Raw genomic sequence first — 26347 nt, 5'->3', positions numbered from 1 at the left:
ACAGATTTTAATGTCACTACCTAAAAATATTCACTCAATTGACAAAGAGATTGCATTTAAAAAGGAAACAGGTTCACTTTACTACTCCAATTATAGCTTTTTCCGGAAATGTACCTGCCATCCAGGTTGTAACAGACAGGAAGAGAAAAGGATCCCTCTACTAATGTCATATCATGCTATATACTGTGAAGTCTCTTGGCACATAAGGCAGGCTGAACATATTTATACACAAATTTACAATCCACATATATAAAAAAAGGTTTATTGTACTTCAAATACATTAACTGAACAAACCCAACAAAATTAAACACAAATTTCATGGGAGCATAAGCCTTTACAAGAATTACCTTGATGGGTAATCATCTACTGCAAATGAAATGAAGGTCAAACCAAGAATTTAGAAAGGAAAAAAACTAAAAGAAAAAGACATAGAACAATTTGTTTTATACAGCTAATATTGCTATCGTATCTGATAGCAACACAAAGGCCTCATTCTAAATTGTGATCTTACCGACATCGCTTGGGAAGCAAAATAAAAAAAAATAAAAAAAAACCTCTATGTAACTGAGTAGCTCCCTTGTTGGGACTCCAGCAATGTATTATCACTTTCCTATCAGGGAGGAAAAGTCTGAAAAGTATTCAATTCATCTTACTATGCAAACATGATGCCATAAAATACCATGTGACTGGGGTGTCCTCACACCACAATTTTGATTCATTTGGACCTGAAGTAGGCAGACTGTTGTAGGTGACAAGACAGGTTTGGGAATGCTAGTCAAGCAAATATGACAACTGTGATACAAGGACTAGGTTACATTGCTAGAGTGTTGCACAGATAACCATTTTTAGCTGAAAAGCTACTGTTGCTGCTCCTCCTTGAGTTGGTTTTCCTTTTTGCTGACTTGGATTCAGTACTGTAATTTGATATAAACCTTGCAGGTGGCTCATGCAGTTGGTATGAACGGACATTATACCAGTCTCTGAAATGTCCCACTATTTTGTGGATCTTCGTGCAGGCTCTGAGGCAGTTGGTGGGGGAGGGGGACCACGTCGATCTAGGTCATCTACATAGGATACAATAAGCTTCCGTCGTTCTTCAGGAATGCAGTCAAGTACTAGATAGCGTTTGTCGTTTTGCAGAATCTTTTCAACATCCTTGAGGTGCTGATCTGATTCTTGAACTAATTTTTTCGATCTGCAAAGAAAAATGAAAACTAGTAGATACTAGACATTTGTATAAGTACTAGACTTATTAAATTAAGTTTAAATTTCAGTGCAATACCCTAATACAGTAAAAAGGGGATTTTTTACTCACGGTAAAATCTCTTTCTCGTAGTCTTCATTAGGGGACACAGCACCCATGGTATCTGTGTCCCCCAATAAGACGCACGAGAAATACACAATTTCACCAAAAGGAAATGGTCACCAGACCAAGACACCTATATGAGCTTGTTGGATATCTCATTCCAAAAATACTGGCACTAATACCACTAACCTTTGTTGCTATAACAGCCTCCAATCTTCCCGGAAAGCTTTCCACAAAATTTTGGAGGTCTGGCAATTATATAGGGAAATAACCGCTACCTGGCATTACTTACCCTCCTCCCCCACATAGTGCAATAGGTGCTATATATTTTGTCAGGAACGATTCTCTGGGCATTTCACAAACTGACTTGCAACAAAAGATGATACCTTTTGCAAAAGCCCTGTTTAAGGTCACTGAATTCTTCTGTACAACCTATACTACCACTACCCCAAGCCTCTCACGCAGTGCATTGTGGGCACGGGGAGTGGTAAGCAATGATTGTCATGTTTGAGATTGTCATGTCCTCCTTTAAGTGTTACTATCATTAAAACAAAAATCTTTTGACAAGACGCACAGACATGTCAACATTTTTGATTGGTCATACACCTGGCTCTAATAATAATGCCTGCTTTCCTATAGCTATAATTCCTATTCCTATAATTTTACTCTGTATACAGTGATATAAGTACCACAGCAAGGATGACTACTACTACTGTATTGCAAACTATACATCTGTAATGTCACAAACCTGTATGTAATAAATTTTGTCTCTTTCAACAGAGTTCTGAAGTCAGCTTTGGCAGTGATGTGTTTATCTCTGATGTATTCTTCAAATTCCCGCTGTCTTTTCTGTGAAAAGATATAAACAGACAAAAACAGATATACATAAATCTCTCTTCATTTTTTTTTTTTTATTTAGCAACATTTATAAATTCTCAGTTAAAACTTCCAAGATGTTTTCACTTTTGACCATACCATAAATCCTAGCTTTACTACTGAGTGCTAGAGCGCAAACCAGCCACCAGGGTTAGAGCCACACCTCACAAATTATATGATTTACCAAAGGAACTATAGGTGGTATACACCTCACTGACCAGAAAAAAAAACAGAGGGTTGGTGACCTAAAATAAGATCTGGCTGCCAGCATGAGAATCACTGGTAGCTTGCAAAATGTTTTGCCTAAAAAAGTGTACATGAAAAACTTTAACCTTTTCTCTTCCAAAGCAGCAAAGCCTAAACTTACAAAAGTGATTAGATCACAATCTAATAAAATCACATTAGGTCGAAAACCATACTGACAAAGTCACAAAACTAACACAGTGAGACAACATTTCTTACCCGGTCACTGGAAGAAAACTTTATGAAGCGAGGATCATCTTTAATTATCTTCTTTACCTCCTTCCATGTTGATGTTAAAGTGATCTAGAAAAAAAAAACGGAAGAATAATCTTTGTTAGAGGAACGGCTGAAAAATTATACGGATACATGTTAGGTATTGTAACGTGAATTACAAATACTAAAACATTTAAAACCTTAACAAAACTGCAGCAGAATTTGACAACACACCAATAATTTTGGTAATAGGGGTGGAGGGAGGGGGAATTAAACTTTTTATCACTAGGAGAGAGCAAAATAAACGAATCATAATAATCTTTGCTTGCCTGACTGATGGAAACAGGCTTAAAGGGAATCAATCACCAGACTTATGCTGCCTCTGATTCACATTCTCCTGATTTACAGAAAAACAAGCACTTTGCTATTCCCCCTGCCCACCGGATGCTGACTGTCAGCTGTCTGTCTATACAAAGTATAGGCAGGACCACTACCAAATTAGTGCTGGTGGGTGGAAGAAGCAAACTCTCAAACTTAAGGGTGCCTTCACACATACCGACTCGCAGCAGAAAATTCCCTGCGAGTTTCTGCTACGAGCCGAGGTCCTGGAAGGCCCCTATCACTACATACAAGCAGTGGTCTGAAAGACCGCTGCGTGTATGTAATGCAGCCGCCCCCTTAACCCCTTCGGCTCCAGCACTGGTCTCCATACATTACCTGGCTCTGGCTGCACAGGGTCCCGGCGTCTTGCTCTGCCGCCCAGCCAATCAGTGTGTTGCCCAGCCGCAGCCACTGATTGGCTGGGCGGCAGAGCAGGACCCCGGGACCCTGTGCAGCCAGAGCCAGGTAATGTATGGAGACAGCGGTGCGGGACCGGTGCGGCAGCCGAAGGGGTTAAGGGGGCAGCTGCATTACATACACGCAGTGGTCTTTCAGACCACTGCTTGTATGTAGTGATAGGGGCCTTCCAGGACCTCGGCTCGTAGCAGAAACTCGCAGTGAGTTTTCTGCTGCGAGTCGGTATGTGTGAAGGCACCCTAAAGGACTATCAAGGGCACACACTTCCTCAATATCTATCAATATCTTCCCTCAGATAAAAAAAAAAATACTGAACCTCAACTAACTGAGTAAAACCCCTGGCCTTTCCGCAAATGAAACTACATGAATGCCTGTTTGAGCAAAGTGTTCGTTTGTATGTAGGGATCAGGAGAGATAACTGTGTATGGCTACCTTAACACTAAGCATAAATAGATTGGGTTATTTAGTTGTCAGAGGTGATTAAGCTTTCAAAACTTGCAGATAACTTGTAGGTAACTTACAGTATACGTTTCATCCAGCAGTTGCCTGAAATGTTCACGCTTCTTTTTTGTAAGAGCGTCAATATGTTCATTGAAGAGCTTTTCCTTTTCTTCCCTTTCCAGCAGGGAGCCAGACTCCCACCGGTGATCTTTTCTAAGCGTTCTTCTGGTGTCAGACCATGAAACGTCAGATGATCGGACCTGAAAGTAAGAATACCTATATGTCAGAATCCATTTATATGTGGATACTGCACAGTGATAGTAGAAATTTTATGCAATTACAATAAAATGCTAATCATCAAGAGTAAAATCAGAGTGTTTTTATTTGCTTCTCCCCCTGATTAAATACTGCAGATCTTCTTTATGTTTACAGATGATACTGGCACTACTCTTGTTCCCGAAACACCAGCACAGAAATAAGCAACAACAGTATAAATTACCATTCCAATAAGATCATTCGAGTGGAAAAAGGCTGCTAAGACATAGAAGGGTGATCATTACCATATCAGACAGAAGAGCTTTAAAGTTCTGGATTGCCTCTTCTCGCTTGTGCTGCTCCCGCTCCCTGTCAATCTCCTTGGTTTGCTCAGATCGTGCCTTCTGAACCTCGCGCTCTCGTTCACGTAAACTGGCCTCAATTCGAGCTTGTCTTTCAAGTTCCTTTTCTTTCTCTGTATCTAAATTCTTGAGTTAAAAATGCACAGTTTTATTTCTGAGCCAGAAGAGATCTTGTATGAGACCTTGTGCAAAAGAACAATGTAGTTGCCCATAACAATCAGATTGCTTCATTCATTTTCAAAGGCCTCCGGAAATGTGAGCTGAAATGTATTTTTTGCAATAGGCAACTACTCTGCTGTAGGTTTGGTAAATCTCCCCCCCCCCCCTCGGGATTAAAAGGCAGTCCAATGTGGTAGGCTTAGGTATCTAAAAAGCTGTATTAGAACGCCTAATGTTAATGTAGTCCTTTGCTTTGATCATCTGCCGGCCACGCATCTCTTATTACACACATATGTGATGATGATGGCAGATTTTCTGACATGTTAATAGACTGCAATCAGAGGACGAGCGAGTGTTCTTGCTCATCTGCTGATCCCTACCTCTAATACACAGGGAGATATCTGCCTGACGTGGAAGATAATTTCTGTGTAGTAGACCCTTAACACCTCATATCAGATTACTGTCAAAAAACACATCTTACAATTAACAGGAAAACTGGATTTTAAAGGTTATGGAAAACTTTACACTATGCGACAGTTGCATCATTTTTTTGAGCAGGTGATACTTTCTATGGGCATGGTCCAAAATTTTACTGTTGTTGCGCAAAAATGATCATTCAGTGCAAGTGCCTTAATAAATCTAGCGCAATTTTTTTTGGCTAAAATGGCTTGGCTAGAAAAACAATGCGAGGGTAGGAGTGGAGCTGAGCTTTTTTTTTTGTACTAAAACTGAAAAATTGCAAATAATAAAACTTACTGACAAAGTAGCCAATGATAAACCATGCTTCCTCAGAGAGTAAAAAATTTTAAAAATGGGACAGCAGGCGCAAACTGCTCAAAAGTAGCGCAAACGCCTTTCTAAATCTAACTTAGTATTAGCCAAAATTCTAGTTTAAACACAATGATGCATCTGCCCCTAATTCTTTAATTGTTGATTTGTTTCCTGAATGCAAATTTTTGTAAACAATCTTCATTACACATTTCCTACCATTTAGCTGCTACTTGGAGAAAGATAAAATACATTAGACAGACTTTGTGTTTGCTCTGTATTATGGCAGCTTTGGTGGAGTCAGTTACACATGAGCTTTAAACCAAACCACTCACCAAAATTTTCCGGGCAACGCTAGTGGCAGTGCCAGGTAGATCTGCTAAAACGCTGCCTCACCATGTGTCCTGTGTCTTCTTTAGAACCTTTAGCCTGTTAGTGCGTTTTGCAGGATGATTGACAGGAAAAGAGGCTTCTGACAGGCAAAGACTCTCAACACAGATGACTAGTTCCTGGCAAGCGGGCGCGAGTGATGGAGTGTGCTTGCATTTTGTAGTGTGAACTCACCCTAAAGCAGTGTTTTAACCAGAGCTGTGGAGTCGGAGTTGGAGCTAGTTTTGGCTGGAGTTTATACGTTTTGCTCATCAATATATATTATGAGCAACATGCGCGTGAGCGCTATGGCTGCAGCAGGCTGTGTGTGTGTGCTATGTGCTTAATGAACCCTTGATAAAGATCTTAAATATAAGTGCGAACAGCACCTTACAAAATGTTTATCCATTCATTACTAAAAATGAATACTTCTGCCACTGTGGGTGTACCTGTGGTTGAAAAGTTTTCCCATCCCTAAAACCTATCACAAATCAGGTGAAGTAAAAAAAAAAGTGAAGGCAGATGAAAATGTAAGAAACTTAGATGTATGCTTACTTTTAATATCTTCTCAATATACTGCTTGAAAAGCTCCTCCCTAGCTGATGAGCTTTCTACTGCCTTGTATCGAGGATCACTCTCTATTTTGTCTTTGACTTTGCTCCAGCGAGACTGTGCATCCAAATGATGATTGGCTAAGAGGTCAAAGAAGTCAAGCTTCACCTAAAAAAAAAAATAAAATAAAAATGACAAATGGAGCGCAAAAAAGATGACAATGTTTATTACAACCATCTTCCCACTTCCTGAGAAAATACTTTTTCTTTTCATGCAGTTCACATTGCAAAAAATCAAGTCAGTTATATTTGATTGCGACTGTTGGGTCTCAGGCACTTTTGAGGCACAATGCAGCTGCATTCACTTGAATGAGTGTTAGAGTCATGGGACCAGGAACCACCATCACCCAACCTAATAGAGCCTATAGCCTATGAATCTTAGAATATGCAAACACACTTGAATAATTGTGACACTTCAGCTGGCTAACCTAACCTAACTTTGTGTCCTTCTTTCAAATACACTGAAAATATGAGACTCATCTGAACATTTAACAAGCATCACGTTCCTAGAAAGTTTCCCTTGCTGTTGGCAGATTTCAGTATCTCCAGGCATCTCCATCTGTGCTCCCCACTGCTGTCCTCTTATGTAAGTGACATTTAAGCCCATTCATTTTTTATGTGTGACCTTTGGCTCAGATAAGCATCAACTCATATTTATTTAAAAAAAAAATGCAAATTGCAAACAATTCTATTCAAGAAAACAGGAATCTTTAGAAGCTTTTTTTTTTCTCAAAGCAGTAGGTAAATGTACAGGACTTTGTGGCATCACATATTTTACCAGTACAGTAATAAAGTACTTGTATCTGCACCCAGTCTGATAAAAAAAAAAAAAAAAAAAAAAGCATTAATATAAAACAATGTAGGTAATGGTCTGCAAAGAAAATTGTCCTGATTTGGCTAGTAAAAGGAGAACTCAGGTGGGAGTGGAGCTCCCGTACCCCACTGGCTCTCATCTTCTTCCCTGGTACATCAAGACCCAGGTTTTACATCACAGACGGGTGGGATTTAGCCGGCTCAGCCAATCTGTGACTGCAGTGGTGTCCCGCTCTAGTCTCTGAATGGCTGACTGAGGCATCAGTCAGCTGGATCGTATCGTAGCCGGCAGGGTCCAGGAGCAGGACGCGGCACTGTGCGGGCACCGGGACAGGTGACTATACGTAGTTTTTAATTTTCCCCCCACCCCCTGCCTGTAATGATTTTTTACCTCTCCACCGGATACAGGATTAGAAAAACTCAGTCTTTTTCCTCAGAAACAGCACCTCCCCTGTACACATTTTGTACTGCAGCTCAACTCCACTGAATTACAGCAGAGCTGTAATTTCAACCAGAACTTCAGGACAGGGGTTTTGCTGCTTCTGACCCTGGATAACCCCTTTATACGGTGCTATAATAATAGCAAATGGTCCAGTTTACCAATATGGAAGAATGTATGCAACAAAAACAAATTTACTATTTAAATATGTATTAACAAGAGTACATAGGAGATTTTGTGCACATTTTGGGAGCCAAGTGTGGAACACATGATCCATTGTGGTGCCAACATAATTGCAGATGGAGAAGGAGGAAAAAAATTCACTTTAATAGGTGCTGATGCAGGTAACCATTTAGCTAAAAAATTGAGAACAAAACCGGGGAACATTATGTGAATAAGACCTAATACCTTTTCTCCTTTATTTTTGGAGTCCTCTTTCTCCTTCTTTCTGGCAGCAACCATGTATTCATTAAACAAGGTTTCACGATCTTTCATTTTTTCAATAGCTTTGAAGCGGAGATCTTTGGCATGCTTTGTTGCAAATTCACTAAATGTAGTCCTATATACAATGAGAGAGTTTGTAAGCTTTTGTAAAGAAATTAAAGTGTCAACTATTCCATTTTAATGCACACAAATGTCTGACAAAACCTAGTCACCAGGTAAAGCAGAAGATTGCCCATGGTATTCTTGTGTAACCAGAGGGTACCTTTAATACTTGGGTAGGCTACATTCACACATGCATCTTTTGATGAATTTTATTCTGCCAGGCACAGTAACGCATACAAAAACAGAGAAAAGCCTGTCCAGTATATTTCTTCTTCTTTCTGCTTAAAAAAATTGCATGAAAATCTACATTTGTAAATTGAGTGCGGATAAGGATCAAAGTTTATTTTTGGCTGCGGAGAGCTTCATTCTAACTAGTCCTTCACCAATTTGTAAGTTTTTTTAAGATGTCACACTTTAAATGATCTAGATTGGTGCTTGTTTAAAAAGAATATTACACAGTTCAATAAATGTGTGGTCAGGGCTGCACAAACACTTTATTGTTTGAGCTGCCCTAGCGTTAATCAGCAGTTAACTACACATATACTATTACACAGGGAGACGTGTGGCAGATTATCGTTTAAGATGTCAGAAATAGACGGTCACACAAGTTAACATGCCCTCGTGATGTCCAAAGCTGAACAGTGTCTCTACAGTATTGGAGGTAGTGTGCAGCAGTTGGACATTGTGTGCAGGCATAGTTTTGCCCACATGTGTTGACTGTGACTTAGGCCCAAATCTCGGAGGACTTCCTTTCTAAGATATGGACTCTCAGGAAGTTAGCGGCAGGTAACAGAAGCTTGCGGCTTTTTAAGTCCATGCAGCTTCACCCTGGGCGCCTGTAAAAGCTGGATCTAGTCCTGGGAAACTGGTTCCAGCTTTTCCCAGCACCCGGGGCAGAGCTGCACAGGCTTCAAAGGCAGAAGGCTGACAAGCAGAATGCAGAGCTAACAAAGCGATACACTAAGTTTGTACTGTAAATTTGCTCATCTTTATTTACAAGCATTTTAGGTTTCATCTGGAGGCCTAATTTTTCTACCTGGTATTAGAGAAGAATAACTCTATATTCATACAGTGGCAGAGGGGTCATTATGGCTGTGTATAACAGAGACACAGAGATTCTGCTATAAAGACCCTGCAAACATGGTGAAACTATTTAAGAGGAAACTCCTCATGAATTTATGGTCTTTACTATTTAACATGTTACAGTCAGATGTGAATATCTACTAAAATTATAGCAAACCTTGGGTTAATCTTTGCCTCCTCCATCATTTTCTTGAAATCTTCCTTTGACTGCATAATCTTATTTTTCTTTTCCCTCCTTTCCTCCTCTGCCCTCGTTTTAACATACTGATCAAACACCTAGAGAGACACATGACAGGAGGCAGAAGCAGCATGTTCAATACAGACTACAAAAATACAAATTACTGTGACTCACAAATGACCCAAGTGTTTCTGCACAGCAAATTGTAATACACTTGTATTAAAGTAAAGGTACACCTTGGGTTACCCTGCAACTGTATGTCGGAGAACTGCAATATAACATTCCTTTAAGAGGACCTGTCACTACATGAATGGCTGGAAACAAGGAGGTAGTGCCAGCTAGGTGAGGTTATTTCATTTATATAGTGACAAGTCCTCGGGGCACAGTGTCACCTAGTTGAGAATTTCCTTGTCTAACGTCTACAGTGTAAATGCTAAGTGTTAACATACTTTAATATACTTTTTAAATTTATTACTTTACGGAACCAGTATTTCCTGAATAAAACACAGGGCCTGCGGCCCCCCTGAACAATTTATACAGCTGCACGTGTGTAAAGCAGAGCCAATAAGAGCATGTAGCTGTCATTAAAGAGTCATTCCTTTTAAAGCATACCTGTCCTAATAAAAACTTTGTGACATCAACCAACATTTGAACTATTCATGCTACAAACACACTTGTATCACATCAAACCATACACATAAAGCCCTTTAGGTAAAGGATTTGCCACATGTTGCTTTACCTGTTTCCTTTCTTTGGGATTAAGAAGCAAATACCGAGGGTCAAATACAATCTTGTGGAGCTCCTTTTCCCAAGTGGAGAATGCAGATACCTTTATAGACAAAGACAAAAAGAGAACCAGAAAATAAGGGTTACTTAAGATAGTTGTGAAAAGTTAGAGGCCTCAGAAAAATGGGCTGTATGTAAACCTATAAAATGTCTGTTAAAAGGAGGCCAGAGCAGAAATCTGCCATCACTAATACATGAGGCCCAGCGGGAGGTGAGGATCGAGCATTTCCAACACTAATTGGCATGAAACACATAGCCATAATTATACAGAGGCGACAGCGAGCTAAAAACTCATTAAAATAGCCACTACTGAGTGACATTTACAGGCCGCTTCAAAGGCAACCCTTGAAGATGTATTATGCGTCTTGTGAAGGTTGGAGACATATAACCCTTTCAATGCCCAAAAAGCATGCAATGTGAGTCTATTCATTGCAGGTCACCATCGCCTGAAAGTTGTAAAAGAACATTTGCACTACAAACATATGCCAAAACACTTTCTAAATGTAATACCAATTATTCTGGATGGATTTTGAAGAAAAAAAATAAATAAATAAAAAAAGCTATCATTAACATTTTAGATCACAGATTTTTTTTTTAACTACATTTCAGAATGGCTAATATAAGAGTTTAACACTGCAGCTGATGCCATTTGCTCTTAAACCACCCTTCTCATGTAGCATAAAGTCAAACTCCTGCAAATTATCCCCTAAAAATTCTTTCAAATCAACTAGTGCCAGAAAGTTATATAGATTGGTAGTTTAGGCTGCATTCACATGTCCCGTAAAATTGTCCGTGGTTGCGGATGGGAGCGCACAATGTGTGCTCCTGTCATGGCATATGACTGCTCACCTACTTCCCTGTGCCGGCCAGCTTACTTGTTCACCAGAAGTGGCGAGGACTAAGCTGCCTTCTTCTCCCAGTAGTGTAGTCCAGGCCACTTCCAGTGAGCATGTGTAAGCCAGTCAGCATGGGGAGTAGGTGAGTAGTCAGATGCACTCCTGTCATTTCTGCTGCTGGGCGGTGGGGGGGCTGCACTGCTAAGGGACCCGTGCCGCGATCCTCCTTCAGATCGCAACACGGATAGTGTGAATGAGGCCTTACTTCTTTTATAAAATCTCAAGTCTTCCAGTACTTACAGCTGCTGTATGCAGGAAGTGGTTAATTCTGTCCAGTCTGAAAAGCAGTAGAGGTTTTCTATGGAGATTTGCTACAGCTCTGGACAGTTCATGTCACAAACAGAGATGGCAGCAGAGAGCACTGTGTCAGACTGAAAAGAAAACACCACTTCCAGCAAGACATGCGGCAGCTGATAAGTACCGGAAGACTGTAGATTTTTTTTTTTAATTACAAGTCTCTGCCACTTTCTGACACCAGTTAATTTCAAGAATTTTTTCCCCGGCTTAAGTACCCCTTTAACCCTTTGAAGGCCAAGCCCAAAAATGACCCAGTGGACCACGCAAATTAAAATTTTTGCGTTTTCATTTTTTTTTCTCCTCCCCCTCGAAGATCTCTAACACTTTCATATTTTTATCTACAGGGCCATGTAAGGGCTTGTTTTTTCCCGGTAATAGGTGTATTTTGTAATGGCGTCTTTTCATTCTACTATAACATCTATGATGGAACCCCAAATTATTATTTATGAAGATATAAATCGGTGAAATTGTAAAAAAGAATGCAATATGGTAACGTTTGGGGGGGCTCCAGTGTCTATGTAATGCACTATACGGTTTAAGCGACATGATACGATTATTCTATAGGTCAGTCCAAACACAACCACATGCAGGTTTACACAGATTTTCAGATTTTTTTATTTTTCTAATTGAATTTTTTTTTTTGCAATTAGTTATTAACCCCTTAAGGACGAGCCAATTTTGTTTTTTGCATTTTCGTTTTTTCCTCCTTGTGCTTAAAAGGCCAAAGCACTTGCAATTTTTCACCTAGAAACCTACATGAGCCCTTATTATTTGCGCCACTAATTGTACTTTGCAATGACAGCCTGAATTTTTTCATAAAGAACACTTCAAAAGCAGGAAAAAAAATAAATGTGTGGTGGAATTTACGCCATTAGCCCTGGGGTAAAACTGACTTGTTCTATATGTTCCTCAAGTCGTTACGATTACAACAATATGTAACATGTATAACTTTTTTATTATGTAGTGGCTTGTAAAAAATTCTAGATATGTTCCTTAAAATCGCTCCACTCCCAGGCTTCTAACGCTTTTATCCTTTGGTCTATGGGGCTGTGTCAGGTGTCATTTTTTGCGCCATGTGTTCCTCCTATCGGTACCTTGATTGCGCATATGTGACTTTTTGATCGCTTTTTATTACAATTTTTCTGGATTTTCCGCTTACGCCGTTTACCGGGCGAGATCAGGAATGTGATAAATTAATAGTTTTTTTTAACACTTATACTAGAAGCCCCCCTGGGGGACTTCTAGTATAAGCACACTGATCTCTCATTACGATCTATGCTGTATAGATATACAGCATAGATCGATGATATAGGCACTCGATTGCTTCCAGCTGCTGCAGCCGGAAGCAACAGAATGGCGAGCCGGGATCAGCGCCATTACGGCGCAGACCCCGGACGTAGTAGGGTGTGTAGATTGCTCCCCCGAGACAACGTCCCGGAGGAGCGATCCACCCCACTAGACACCAGGGAATGGCTCCAGAAGGTAATCTGATGCAGCTGTCAACTTTGACAGCTGCATCTGATTACCTGATTAGCGGGCCCAGCGATCGGACCGTGCCCGCTAATAGCCGCGGTCCCGGGCTACAGGGGCACCCGGGACCGCGGCCCCGCTCTGAACTCCCTTACCGACCGCAGGGCGTAAATATACGCCCGTGGTGATTAAGGGGTTAATAAAACAGCCCTTTTGTGACTCCCTCTTTTATTGGGGGAAGGGCTTTGGGTATCGTAAAAAAAAAAAAAAAAAACATTTTTACTTTTTTTTTTTTTTTACACACACACTTTTTACAATTATTAGATTGCATACACTGATCACTGCTATGCCATAGGCATAGCATTGATCAGTGTAATAGGGGCTCTACTCATTAAGCCTGCCTAAGGCAGACTCAATCGGCAGATCGCCAATCGGACCACACAGAGGGAGGTAAGAGACCTCCGGTGGTCAGTGAAAGTCACACTTCGGGGGTCCCAATCTGTAAACGACAGGAGCTGCTCCTGTCGCTTATACCTAAACACCGTTGTTGCGCCGTTTAAGGGGTTAATGACAGGCTGCAGCGCGATCGAAACGCGCTTCGCTCCGGAGTGTGCTTTACAGCTCCCTAGAGACCCTGGACCAGGGTCGTCTGGTGACAGACTTTCAGGACATACACTGACATCCAGGGTCATCTAGGGGTTAATATTGATTGACTATACTGAGGAAAGTCAGCCAAACCCACTTTACTAGCCAACTACCTTATGTGGCACTGTAGTTAATGCAAGCCAAAGCCAGCAGAGGATTAAAAAGGATTAGGAAATAAAGAAAGGACTAAGGTTTCCTTCTTACATATGTTTTCCTGCCATTCCTTTGCACCAAAAAATGAGCTCCCTGACAGCTCCCTATTGCGCACAGGGCACAGAGCAAGAAGGTAAGTTTCTTAACTTCAACCTCTGTGCCGTTTCCATAAAGTTTGTATTTTAATTCAGCACCTAGTAAGGCCGTTTGGAGCATTGGGGGCATGGCTACCACCCTCAGAGCACAGATCGAGCCTGTTCTACTCAATCATTACAAGTGGTGACTCCCCCCCCCTCCCACAAAGTGACACTTATTTATAGTTAGACATGTACCACAGGCTATTAAATATAAAGCTTGGAACGAACACTGACAGTTCAGACATTTCTGAGCTTTTATGATGGAGATATGTTTTTATATAATAGAACTAAAAAAAAGTAACACAAAAGCAGATGCCTTTTACTACATGGGTTACTAAAAGGGTTCTTCCTATCATATAAAGTTATAGCATATTACTAGGATATGCCATCACTTTGTGATCAATGGAGGTCTGAGTTCTGGGACCCCTACCAATGTTGTGAATGAAGGGGTTGCAAGTGATGGTTCTGCTTCATTTTTACTGCAAAGCTGCTTTCCTCTAAACTGGGCAGAAAAGCGTTGTGCTGAAGATCCTTACACAATGGGCGGCTTGGAGTAAGTCTGTATAGAACAGCATTGTGACCTCATTAATCATAAAGTGATACAGCCTAGCAAAACTACATGACTTTTAATGATGGGAATAAACCTTTAAGTGGAGGAAAGCTATTTGTTACCATTAGGGAAAAACCCTGCAAGTGAGGATTCAGTGACTCGTGTGCAAAAATCAGAAAAGATTTATATACATCTCAAAAGATGATTTTCTAACCCCTCTCTCCAGCAACATATCTCTAAACTGTTTCATTCGAGCATCCAGTGGAACAATGGCTCGCTCCCGGGCGGCTTTAATCTCAGCCTCCATAGCAGTCTCTTTGTCAGACTCGTTGTCTTCTTTCCTAAAAAAAAAAAAAAAAAGGGAAACAAAGTGTTGATGTTTACATGCAGAAATACTGGCTACTGTCACTAACCTCTACCAGCTTGTGCAATTCCACCCAAAATTAGCTCAATTTTTTATAATAATAATTATTGTATTTACAAGCGCAAATTTAAAAAAATCTACATTAAGGGGAATCAGTCAGCTGTAATTCATGTTCCAAATTGCTGACACTGTTGAATAGCTGTTATGTCAGAGACACATGGTACCTTCCATGCATCTGTTTGTGCTTCCATAAAGTAGAAAAATGCTTTTATTCTCAAAGTGTCAAAGGGGCTTCAATAAGCTCCTGAAGTGCTCAGGGCTGTATAGTCTCCTTACTCCCCTTCCCATCCCTGACCCTGCATGACAAAGTCATCTAGAAGCTTAATCCTAAACAGGGTCAGGAATGGGAGTTGAAGGTAGAAGCTATTGCAGCCCTCAGCAGTTTAGGAGTTTGGGAAAACCTCCCTGACTCGCACAGGAGAATAGAAGCATTTTTTTCTACATTATACAGACATATTTATGAAAGGTACCCTGTGTCTCCTTGTCCTAACAACCATCTAACAGTTTGGAGCACTATGACGAAAATGAATGTTATGCAACAGCTATAGCTACAAGAAGCCAGCATCATTCACTGACAATCATACTAATGCCAGTCATCAACTCAAATGGCTCAATCAATAACTGTCACAGCATTTGCACTAAAGTGCACTGATAGGAGAAGCACCTGTCCAGTGCCCGAGCAGCACCCCTTTAATATGCTGCGGACATGCAGATTGCTTACCATGGCAGCTGGAGGCCTTCTGAAGGTAATCTGCTAATCTTTACTCACCTCAGAAAGGCTGTACCAGCAGTGCAATGATCTAACTGATCAATCCTATAAACCTGCATTAACCTTAGTTTGTTTCCCATCTATGAAACTTACTTTCTCTTCTTTGCTTTTATGGGTTCATCATCATTGGCATCATCTGCTGATTCGTGATCTTCTTTAACTGTCAAATATAAGACAGTATGAGCACTACACGTAGAGACATGTACAAGCTGCATTTTTTGCTTATAAGGCTTTGGCTGCAGCTATTTCACATTCATAACTGTGGAGTAAATTGCCCTATGCCATGCGTTAGTAACTTGGAAAAAAAAAAAAATAGTAACTTGAAAGTTGTAACCAAGTTTGCAGGAAAGCCACTTATCTCGCTCTATAAATAAAGCTATTGCTACAGGTTCTCTCATATTCCTCTGTAGAAGATTCCTGGGGAAAGAATTATTATATATGACCAATTTTTGCACACAGACTGTAAATTAAAACATGAGAAAGTATTTTTTTTCAATTAAAGTTTGTGTACATTTCGCATACATTATCCCTGGGATAAAACACACTACTTGTTAACTCACAGTATTTTTTGTCATCCTCTAGTCCTCTTTTATGTGGAGGCTCTTGAATGATTTTATCGACATCCGCTCTTCCAATTAGATCCTCTGGCCTGTCCCACATAGAGAGACGTGTAGTGGGATTGTAGTAGAAGACTCGCTCATCGCCCGTCCACACCACACACCTAAAGACAGAAAAGGAACAGTTGAACAATAATAATGCAGAAATGGCGGCAAGTTAAACATTTTAAAAGTCAAGTGTGACCACCCAGGTGTAGACCAGGCTCATTTAAAGGGTTTATCCCAAAGTTAAAACTACTCCACATTTGCACTCAGCAGAGGTCCCATATACAGTAGCCCAAATTTATCAGCCTGTCAAGACGAAAATCAGACACATTTGTCTCAGATAGATAACAACCAATCACAGCCCAGCTCTCTTTTCTGAGAATGGGCTGTGACTGGTTGGTATCAGAGATAAACCAGTGTTTTTGTCTCAGGTAACTAATAAATCTAGGCCACTGAATGGTCGCCGGACATGAGTGCTTCCATTTGAAATACTCAGGGGACATTTGACCTCCAATCTCAGCAATCAGACCCCCAATCGATCAGCCGAATATTGCCAATCCTGTGAAATAGGTTGACACCGCATTTGTAATTACATTTAACACATACTTTTGATAAACTGGAAAAGTAAAAACATGTATACATTTAATAGACGCTGGCATATACCAGGCAGAAGAACTAGTTCCCATTGATTTACATTATAAAAAAAACGCAGTGAAACACCTTTTTGCTGTAAATAACAGCTAAGTCGGCCATACTTGTGTACAGCTAATTAAAACATAATGAAACGGAACGTGTAACATTTAAACACAAAATACAGTGTGAACCTAGCCTAACTTTTAACCTTGGGATAAGCCCTTTAAGAAGCATACTACCGGTCAGATAATTTATGGACTGCAATGCAGAGCTGTGCGATTGTAAAGCTGTACTATGATCTCTCTTTTTAATTTAAGGAAACCTTAATCCCAGAATAGACAAATTATACAAATTACCAATACGAAATGGAGAGAAAGGAGCGGCTGCACATCCCACCTATGGCTGATCCTAATGCCGCTAGGCCTATTTTAAAAACCAATGCCAGGATGTTGATATATAATTTGATCAAACCATATTGCCCTGTGTACCACGTGCAGGTGCCCTGCAAATTATACAAATTACCAAAATACACTTTTAACGGGAAATGCATATAAAGTGCTTTTTTTCCTGTTCTTACTACTGCATCAAGGCTTCCTGGATAAAATGGTAATGTCACGACCTGACTCCCAGAGCTGTGCGGGCTGTGGCTGCTAGAGGATAATGGCAGAGGGATTCTCAATGTCCCTCCAGTGCCGTGTCCCTCAGTGTCCCCCTGCCATCATCCTCTACAGCAGCCACAGCCCGCACAGCTCTGTGAGTCGGGTCGTGACATCACCATGTTATCCAGGAAGTGAAGACTTGATGCAGTAGTAAGGGCAGGGAAAAAAGCACTTTATGTGCATTTCCCATAATAAGTGTATATTGGTGATTTGTATAACTTTTGGGGGGGGCAATACAATACTTAAAAAAAAATTTGCTTGACTTCTCCTTTAAGAGTCACTGTCATTCCAGTATGTGTACATAAGGAGCAGCACTATTTCTGGTCACTGTATAAAGTGTATATGGCGTACAACTGTATATTGTGTACAGCAAGTGTCAGCTTTGCTTTAGAGTTACTGAAGAATAAGCTCTATAATGCTCCCATACTACATATACATGGGAAAAAAACAACATTCTATGGCAAAGCCTCAGAAGAAGGTGGAGTCTGGAAGACATTAGAGACCACTACCTGAGCAGTCTATACTGTCAGATAAGGCAGCTTACAGTGTCTCATGCATTCTCACCTCTTTTTCTGCACTCCCTCCCCTAATTTCGCTTCCCCATAGACTTCTATGAGTAGTGTAACCTGATCCCTCAGCCAAAGCCAGAAACAGACTATAAAAAGAGAACAGGTCATAAAGAAAAGACAGATTTCTCCTCTTTGCAAATCAATTCCTGGTTTTGGCTTCAATAATCTGTCAGATAATTCTGTGTGTGTAAAAGGACCCAGAAGCTATGTACATACACATTTTTGTCAAAGACAGCATTAAAAAAGGAGGTAAAATCTCAGCATTTCTTTTATGGCCTGTTCTCTGTTTATAGTTCATGGCTTTGGCTTCAATAAACTGTCAGATTAATCTGTGTGTAAAAGGACCCCAAGACTTTTGTAGTCTGTTGCAGTGGACACTACAGTTGGTTATATTCCAAAAAGAGAATACTTCTCCAATTAAAGCAAAGTTCACATGTGCAGAAGAGGTTCCAATAGATGCCCCCATTGCGGGTTTTAATGAAAATGCTCCAATAAAGGTCAATAAGGTCTGCCGACACTATTGGTGTCTGACGTTCATTAAATTCACACTGCCAGTTTTACTTTGTTTTGCTCAAACAAAGAGGAGTAGCTGCAGGGGGAATTTTCCATAAAGCAGAGATGGCAGATAATGGTTGGACACCTCACGTGTGCAGAGTACAGATGACCCACAACACTACTAATACTAATCTGTTTCCTTCTGCACCCAACAATAAAATATAGCATGTTTGCATGCAACTCAACAGGTAAAATTATTGGTAGGAACTAAGGTGTTGTGTACCCTGAAATCTCTGTCCAAAAACAATCAGTGGCAGGCTAGAACACAAGTTGCAGAAATGCTACAGATTATCTACATCAGAAATTGTGAACAAGCCAAAAGAGCATACACAAAAAAAAAAAAGAAAAAGAAAAAAAAAAAAGGTATACGAAATATAAAGGAAGGTGTTATACAGAAAATCTACAGCATTATCGCAATGTGTTCACAGACTACATCTGATCTAGTAAAGTCAACCATGGTTGCACCACAGTATACGTCGAGTACCTTTTTGCCAGTATTCAGATTTACATCAGTGATGTAGTGTGGAAACATGACGTGAATGGAGCTTAAGGTCAATAAAAGTTTTTTTTATAAATATGTTTGTAGTGATATCATGAAAGTTGATGAATCCGAGGAAAGGTGTTACCCATCAGATATAACAAGCTTCTTACCAAACAAGCAAATAATGTAACAAAATGAAAGCCCTTGCCTGTATAGATGTAAAATCCAGGACTAACACAAAAGTCCCTGCAAACATTGGCAAGAAAACAGGCTTTGGGGCATAAGTACCATGGAGTGCCAGGAATTGGGGTTGTAGCCACTGGCCGGGCTTTTTGGGCAGCTTTTTCCTCCTCTGTCATTTCTTCTTCTTTTGGCTCCTGATATATAAAACAAAACAGCATTGATAAAAAACAGGCTATAAATCAGGAGCTCTCATAATCACACATACTAAAACAATAATGGGACAAAGAATTAGAAATCTAAATTGGACATCTTTAGGTACTGAATATTTTGCAGCTGTATATGGTTGCTGGGCAGTTCTAATGCAATACTAATATTTGTATTAATTTTATGACTTTAGTTTAAGAGTTTCCATTAAAGAGGTTGTCTGCACAAAATTAACTTGTCCCCTATCCACAGGAGGGGGACAAGTATGAGATCGAGGGGGGTCTGACCTCTGAAGCCCCCCCCCCCCTCGTATGGGGCCCCCTACTTCCCTGTTACAAATACAGCCAAGGGTACAGCACATGAACTGCGGTTTTATTCATTTCTATGGCACTGCCAAAGTGCTTACACGGCTCTTCCTAGGTCACATGCTGTACTTGCGGCTCTATTCATAACAAAGAAGCCGGGGCCTGATATGAACATCAGTGGGGGGTACGGAGGTCTGGCCCCCCTGGATCTCTTACTTGTACCCTACCCTGTGGATAGGGGAAAGTTAATTTTGCCAGGGAAACCCTTCTTAAAGAAGACCACCCAAAATTGCACCACAAAAATAAAATACACAAAGCTTGTTTGATGCAATCATGGAATGTTATCCAGCATTAGAAACACATGGCCACTTTCTTCCAGACAATACCACTCAGTTAACCCATAGCTGCACCAGGACGTTATTTAACGTCCTCGTGCCGCTATGGGAGTTCAGAGGGGGGTCGCGCGGCGACCACCCTCTGAACTGCCGCGATCCCGGGTGCCGCGAGTAGCCCGGGCTCGCGGCTATTAGCGGGCACGGTCCGATCGCCGTGCCCGCTAATTAAGTACTTAGAAGCAGCTGTCAAAGTTGACAGCTGCTTCTAAATACTTGCGGTTATACATGCCTGGTGGTCTAGTGGGGGGATCGCTCCCCTGCGGCGCGATTGCGGGGGGGCGATCCCTGCATCCATACCGGGCCGGGGTCTGCTCCGTAATGGCGCTGATCCCGGCTCGGCATTCTATTGCTTTTGGCTGCAGCAGCCAAAAGTAATAGAACACCGATCTCATGGATTCATGCAGTATAACTATACTGCATGGATCTCTATGAGAGATCAGAGTGCATATACTAGAAGCCCCCCAGGGGGGCTTCTAGTATATGTGTAAAGTAAAAGAAAAATGTATTTTTAATAACACAAAGCCCCCTCCCCTAATAAAAGTCTGAATCACCCCCCTTTCCCCATTTTATAAATAAAAATAAATAAATAAATTAATAAACAAACATGTTTGCTATCGCCGCGTGCGTAATCGCCCGAACTATTAATTAATCACATTCCTGATCTCACACGGTAAACGGCGTCAGCACAAAAAAATCCCAAATTGCAAAATTGCGCATTTTTGGTCGCATCAAATCCAGAATAATTGTAATAAAAAGCGATCAAAAAGTCATATATGCGCAATCAAGGTACCGATAGAAAGATCACATCATGGCGCAAAAAATGACACCTCACACAGACCCATAGACCAAAGGATAAAAGCGCTATAAGCCCGGGAATGGAGCGATTTTAAGGAACGTATATTGGTTAACAACGGTTTGAATTTTATACAGGCCATCAGATACAATATAAGTTATACATGTTACATATCGTTTTAATCGTAACGACTTGAGGAACATGCATAACAAGTCAGTTTTACCCCAGGGCGAATGGCGTAAAAACACATTTCCCCCAAATAAAAGAAATGCGTTTTTTTTTTCAATTTCACCACACATATAATTTTTTTCTGGTTTCCCGGCACATTTTAGGCACAAATTACATCTGCCTTAGCAAAGTACAATTAGTTGCGCAAAAAATAAGGGCTCATTTGGGTCTCTAGGTGGAAAAATGCAGGCGCTATGGCCTTATATACACGAGGAGGGAAAAACGAAAACGCAAAAATGAAAACTGGCTGTGTCCCCTAAGGGTTAAGGTGTGGCTTTCAATTAACCTCCATTCACTTCAACGGAACTTCAATGAGTTGCAAAACCTCACCCAAATTGTAGACAATACTATGGCTCTCTGGAAGAAAGTGGCCATATTTTTCTAAAACTGGATAACCCCTTTAAGTCACATCAATGACTCTGTTTGCATATGGCATTGTCCATATCCTCCATATATCTGGTTAATACTGTAGACACAGCTAAAACTCTTTTTTGCCCTCATAGCTCTCTACAGTGTGGCACACCAGCACGGCTTCCCTTTCTTATTCCCTGGAATAAACAGTTTTCTCAAGGTCAGGGCTTGAAGGGTAAGGATTAGAGATGAGAGAACCCGAACGTTCGGCATTTGATTAGCGGTGGCTGCTGAAGTTGGATAAAGCCCTAAGGCTATGTGGAAAACATGGATATAGTCATTGGCTGTATCCATGTTTTCCAGACAACCTTAGAGCTTTATCCAACTTCAGCAGCCCCAGCTAATCAAATGCCGAACGCTCGGGTTCGGATGGACTCGAGCATGCTCGAGGTTCGCTCATCTCTAGTAAGGATCTGTAATTAATGGTTCCTTCCTCAACACGTTAAAGGGGTTATCCATGATTAAAAACGATGTGGCGGGCACAGAAAACCTCTGAAAGAGGTGGCCTTCTGGGAAGTTTTCATTGTAAACACATTTACAAAATACAGTACAGTTTGCCTGTTATTTTTTTCAACTTTTTATATTTGATAGTAATGTGAAGTTCTGATCTATAGAGGTCACTAAAATAAATGAGCAGAAGTGCTAAGCGGAGCTCTGTGCCTGTTTTTTTTTTACTTTGAGCTCTGTTGCTTGTGCCACTTTGAGGAGAGATGAGTGGTGGTAAGTGGGCACAGTGCTCAAGGTGGGGTTCTGTGCATTCATTTTAGCAATCAGTAAGGATTCGGCTTCAGATCTTCACATATCAAAACTTCTGATATATCACTATTAAATATAAATAGTTTTTATAAATCATAGATATCCTTTTCAAGACATTAAAAGTGGTATTCCGCCAGGACCCCTATTCCGGTAATTCTCAGGGAAGAGGTAGGTAAAAAAAAAAACATCCATCTCCCTGGTATGCGCATTCTGCCATTGCGGTCCCCAGTGTGTGACCGCTTCTTGGCCTTGAGACGAGAAGTAGCAGGTCTGCTCAGCCTTTCAGTGGTAGAGAGAAGCGGACGCACATATTAAAGAAGTACGGCCAAAATTAATTTTTGATATGTTGTTACTTATGAAAAGTTATACAAATTTCTAATGTACATTAATTATGGGAAATGCACATATAGGGCTATTTCCCTTAATTTAGTAGATCAGGAAGTGTTAGAATTCTCTCAGATCCAGTGACGTCATGACGAAAGGTGTAATTCCTATAGAGTGTCCAGCAGGGGGCGCTCTCTATATAGAAGTCTATGGGACTTTATTGTTTCTATGGATTTCTATGTAATGTAATGTAGTGTAGTGTACAGTGCTTTATTGAATGAATACATCTATGGAATACTTTGGGGAGCAAGTGTCCCTGCTCCCCAAAGTATTGCATAAATGAATTCATTCAATACATTAGGATATCACAGTAAGCCCGCCGATCCGCCGCATATACACTGAACTACCGCTCCCATCATCTGCTTATAGTATGAACAGGTGATGGGAGCTGTAGCTGGGTTATGGATGACTTGCCTGCCGCCGCTGATGCCACTGCTCATGCCGCCGGGCGCAGGGGGGAGCCGCTCAGTACACAGGAGCGCTTCCCCCTCCTCCTCCTTCCGGGAACCTTCCCCCTATAGCACTGCTGACTCCCCGCCTGGCCGCCGCTCTCATATACCGGCTCCCGATGCTTCAGTGCGGACACCAGGATGCATCGGGAGCCGGTACGGCCAGGCAGGGAGTCAGCAGTGATATAGGGGGAAGGTTCCCGGAAGAAGGAGGAGCGCTCCTGTGTACTGAATGACGGCACCCCCCTGCGCCCGGTGGCATAAGCAGTGGCATCGCAGGCAAGTGATATCCATTACCCAGCTACAGCTCTCATCACCTGTTCATACTATAAGCAGATGATGGGGGCTGTAGTTCAGTGTATATGCGGCGGATCGGCGGGCTTACTGTAATATCCTAATGTATTGAATTAATACATTTATACAATACTTTGGGGAGCAGGGACACTTGCTCCCCAAAGTATTCCATAGATGTATTCATTCAATAAAGCACTGTACACTACACTACATTACATTGAAATCCATAGAAACAATAAAGTCCCATACACTTCTATATAGAGAGCGCCCCCTGCTGGACACTCCATAGGAATTACACCTTTCGTCGTGACGTCACTGGATCTGAGAGAATTCTAACACTTCCTGATCTACTAAATTAAGGGAAATAGCCCTATATGTGCATTTCCCATAATTAATGTACATTAGAAATTTGTATAACTTTCCATAAGTAACAACATATCAAAAATTAATTTTGGCCGGACTTCTCCTTTAAGGCAGCAGAATATGGGTGCCAGCGCAGGAGGATACTTTAATTACTCATGAATGTGAATCCTGTGATTCTAAACAGGTTTTGATGATCCCTTTTTCCAGTATTTCCAGTGTCTATCAACATTCAAAACATGACTGAAAAAATGCTTGATTTTTACAGATACAAAGATAATACTTAGGTCACCTACAGGATGTGTTAGCAGTGTTTACAGTCAGGATTTTTGTGTAAACAAAGCATACTTACTGTGGTTGTGGTTCTTGGCCCACAGGATACCATTTTCTGCTTGGCTTTTTTAAAGGGAAACTAACAGGAGGTTAAAAGAATTTAACTTGCTGTTATGTTCCCATAGAGACGGGGATGCTATGACAAAGGTAGCACAGTTTTCCTTCAACTCCATGCTTTATTACTCCGCCCCAATTACTGATCCAACCCATCCGCTCCCTCTTCATGAATATAGGGGCAGAACTCCGCAGTGACATCACTCTGGTCACCTATTACTGCATGGAGCCACAGATTATCGGCAGAAAAAGAGATTATCGGCAGATAAAGAACACCTGGCCCATCTAGTCTGCCCTTATATTATTTTAAGATAGATGTGCGTTTATTCCAGGCATGTTTAAGTTGGTAGATTTACTGCTGGAAGTTTGTTTCAAGCATCTACTACTCTTTCAGTAAAGTAATATTTTCTCATGTTGCTTCTTTTTAGCCACCTGAATATTCATAAAGAGGGACGGGAGGATAGGTGCACCAAGTCAAGTACCACACACGTACATGAACTGCCTAACTGGCAGGAAAACGTTGCTGAGGATGAAGGACGGAGTACTACCTTCTTCCTTAGCATCCTTGGCCCTAAGGGAACATACCAGCAGGTAGGTTAGATTATTCTACTAACCTGATGTTAGTTTCCCCTTAAGCAGTACACTGAAGTGAAAAAGATCACAGCACACTAAGCTGATAACCCCACAACTAATATAAATGCTATACATCAACTACATGCAAGAAAGTCACACTGCACACTCCCCAACCCCTCCAAAAAGTAATTAAAAAGCACAGTACCAAGTGACTTGGTTGTAGACTTTTACCTCCTTTATTTCCTTGGGAGGTTCTTCCTTTGGCACTTCTTCCTCAGCCTCCATTGGTTGGGGTTCTTCCGCCGCTGGTTCCGTCTTAACAGGTTCTTTAAGTTTCTCCACTTCCTTATCTACAGAAAACGTATGACATAGATGAAGTGTGGATATCAATCTATATTGTTCTGCAACAACTTATCACAGACTCCACAGGTAAAAACATATTAGAGGGAAGCAATCACCTCCATAACCCATGTATACACTGTAATAAAGCATGTAGCACGGTTTGCAAACATAAAAGTGATCATAATCAGCTTTCCTCATCAACCCCAAAAAACAACTTAAAGGGGTAGTGCGGCGGTAAACAATTATTCACAGAATAACACACATTACAAAGTTATACAACTTTGTAATGTATGTTATGTCTGTGAATGGCCCCCTTCCCCATGTCCCACCACCCCCACACCCGTGTGGTGCGCTATACATACCTGTCACATGCCGACTCGTCTCCGATCTTCAGTCAGCGATGTCGTCTTCGGCCGAACCCCTCCGAGCTTCCTGAGTGCCGGCCGCCCACTGCTGCGTCTTCGGCTGCTCAGCCGCGATTGGCTGAGCATAACTGTGCTCAGCCAATCGCGGCTGAGCAGCCGATGACGTGGCTGCGTCATCAGCTGCTCAGCCGCGATTGGCTGAGCCAAACTGTGCTCAGCCAATCGCGGCTGAGCATCTGATGACACTGAAGAGGGCGGCCGGTACTCAGGACGCTCGGAGGGATGCGTCCGGGCCGTCCGAAGACGACATCGCAGACTGAAGATCGGAGACGAGTCGGCACGTGACAGGTATGTATAGCGCACCACCGTAGAGCACTTCCGGGTACAGGGGTGGGGGTGGTGGGACATGGGGAAGGGGGCCATTCACAGACATAACATACATTACAAAGTTGTATAACTTTGTAATGTGTGTTATTCTGTGAATAATTGTATACCGCCGCACTACCCCTTTAATACATTTCCTTTGCCTTATATAAATTATCCTTATCTAGGCATGTAGCCAGTCCTTAACTTCCAAGTAGTCACCGATGGCACAAAGATTTATCTGGAATGCCACCTCTGGGCATATTCTCTGAACTGGACATGCACAGTGCATTTGCCTCTGCATGCTGTTTCTTGTACCAGCCCAGAGAAGACACTGGTACTGAGCGAAATGTACTGGATGGTCCTTCTGTGACCGGTCCCATCAGCAAACTCCTGAATAGAGATTCGGTGACTAGTTTGGAGCTGAGGACTGCCCACACGCCTAGATAAGGTAATTTACAAAAGGTGC

The 26347-nt window shown here is 41.4% G+C and overlaps 1 protein-coding gene across 2 annotated transcripts in view; it reads right to left on the bottom strand.

Moving 5' to 3' along the window:
• Nucleotides 1-246: 246 nt before the first annotated feature.
• TCERG1 (transcription elongation regulator 1) overlaps nucleotides 247-26347 on the bottom strand; it is a 39323-nt gene continuing 13222 nt past the window's right edge. For both annotated transcript variants that reach the window (XM_069972056.1, XM_069972063.1), the window contains 14 exons: nucleotides 25040-25158; nucleotides 19375-19463; nucleotides 16148-16308; nucleotides 15681-15747; nucleotides 14609-14735; nucleotides 10200-10289; nucleotides 9440-9558; nucleotides 8062-8212; nucleotides 6346-6510; nucleotides 4438-4620; nucleotides 3958-4137; nucleotides 2645-2728; nucleotides 2055-2155; nucleotides 247-1195 (listed from right to left, as the gene is read on the bottom strand). In XM_069972056.1, the coding sequence (XP_069828157.1) occupies nucleotides 994-1195; nucleotides 2055-2155; nucleotides 2645-2728; nucleotides 3958-4137; nucleotides 4438-4620; nucleotides 6346-6510; nucleotides 8062-8212; nucleotides 9440-9558; nucleotides 10200-10289; nucleotides 14609-14735; nucleotides 15681-15747; nucleotides 16148-16308; nucleotides 19375-19463; nucleotides 25040-25158 (1838 nt within the window). In that variant the 3' untranslated portion in view covers nucleotides 247-993. The remainder of the gene's footprint in view (nucleotides 1196-2054; nucleotides 2156-2644; nucleotides 2729-3957; nucleotides 4138-4437; nucleotides 4621-6345; nucleotides 6511-8061; nucleotides 8213-9439; nucleotides 9559-10199; nucleotides 10290-14608; nucleotides 14736-15680; nucleotides 15748-16147; nucleotides 16309-19374; nucleotides 19464-25039; nucleotides 25159-26347) is intronic.

The sequence above is a fragment of the Dendropsophus ebraccatus genome, chromosome 1 (genome assembly GCF_027789765.1).
Source record: "Dendropsophus ebraccatus isolate aDenEbr1 chromosome 1, aDenEbr1.pat, whole genome shotgun sequence".
Lineage (NCBI taxonomy): Eukaryota > Metazoa > Chordata > Amphibia > Anura > Hylidae > Dendropsophus > Dendropsophus ebraccatus.
This window is presented reverse-complemented; position numbering and strand designations above follow the sequence as displayed.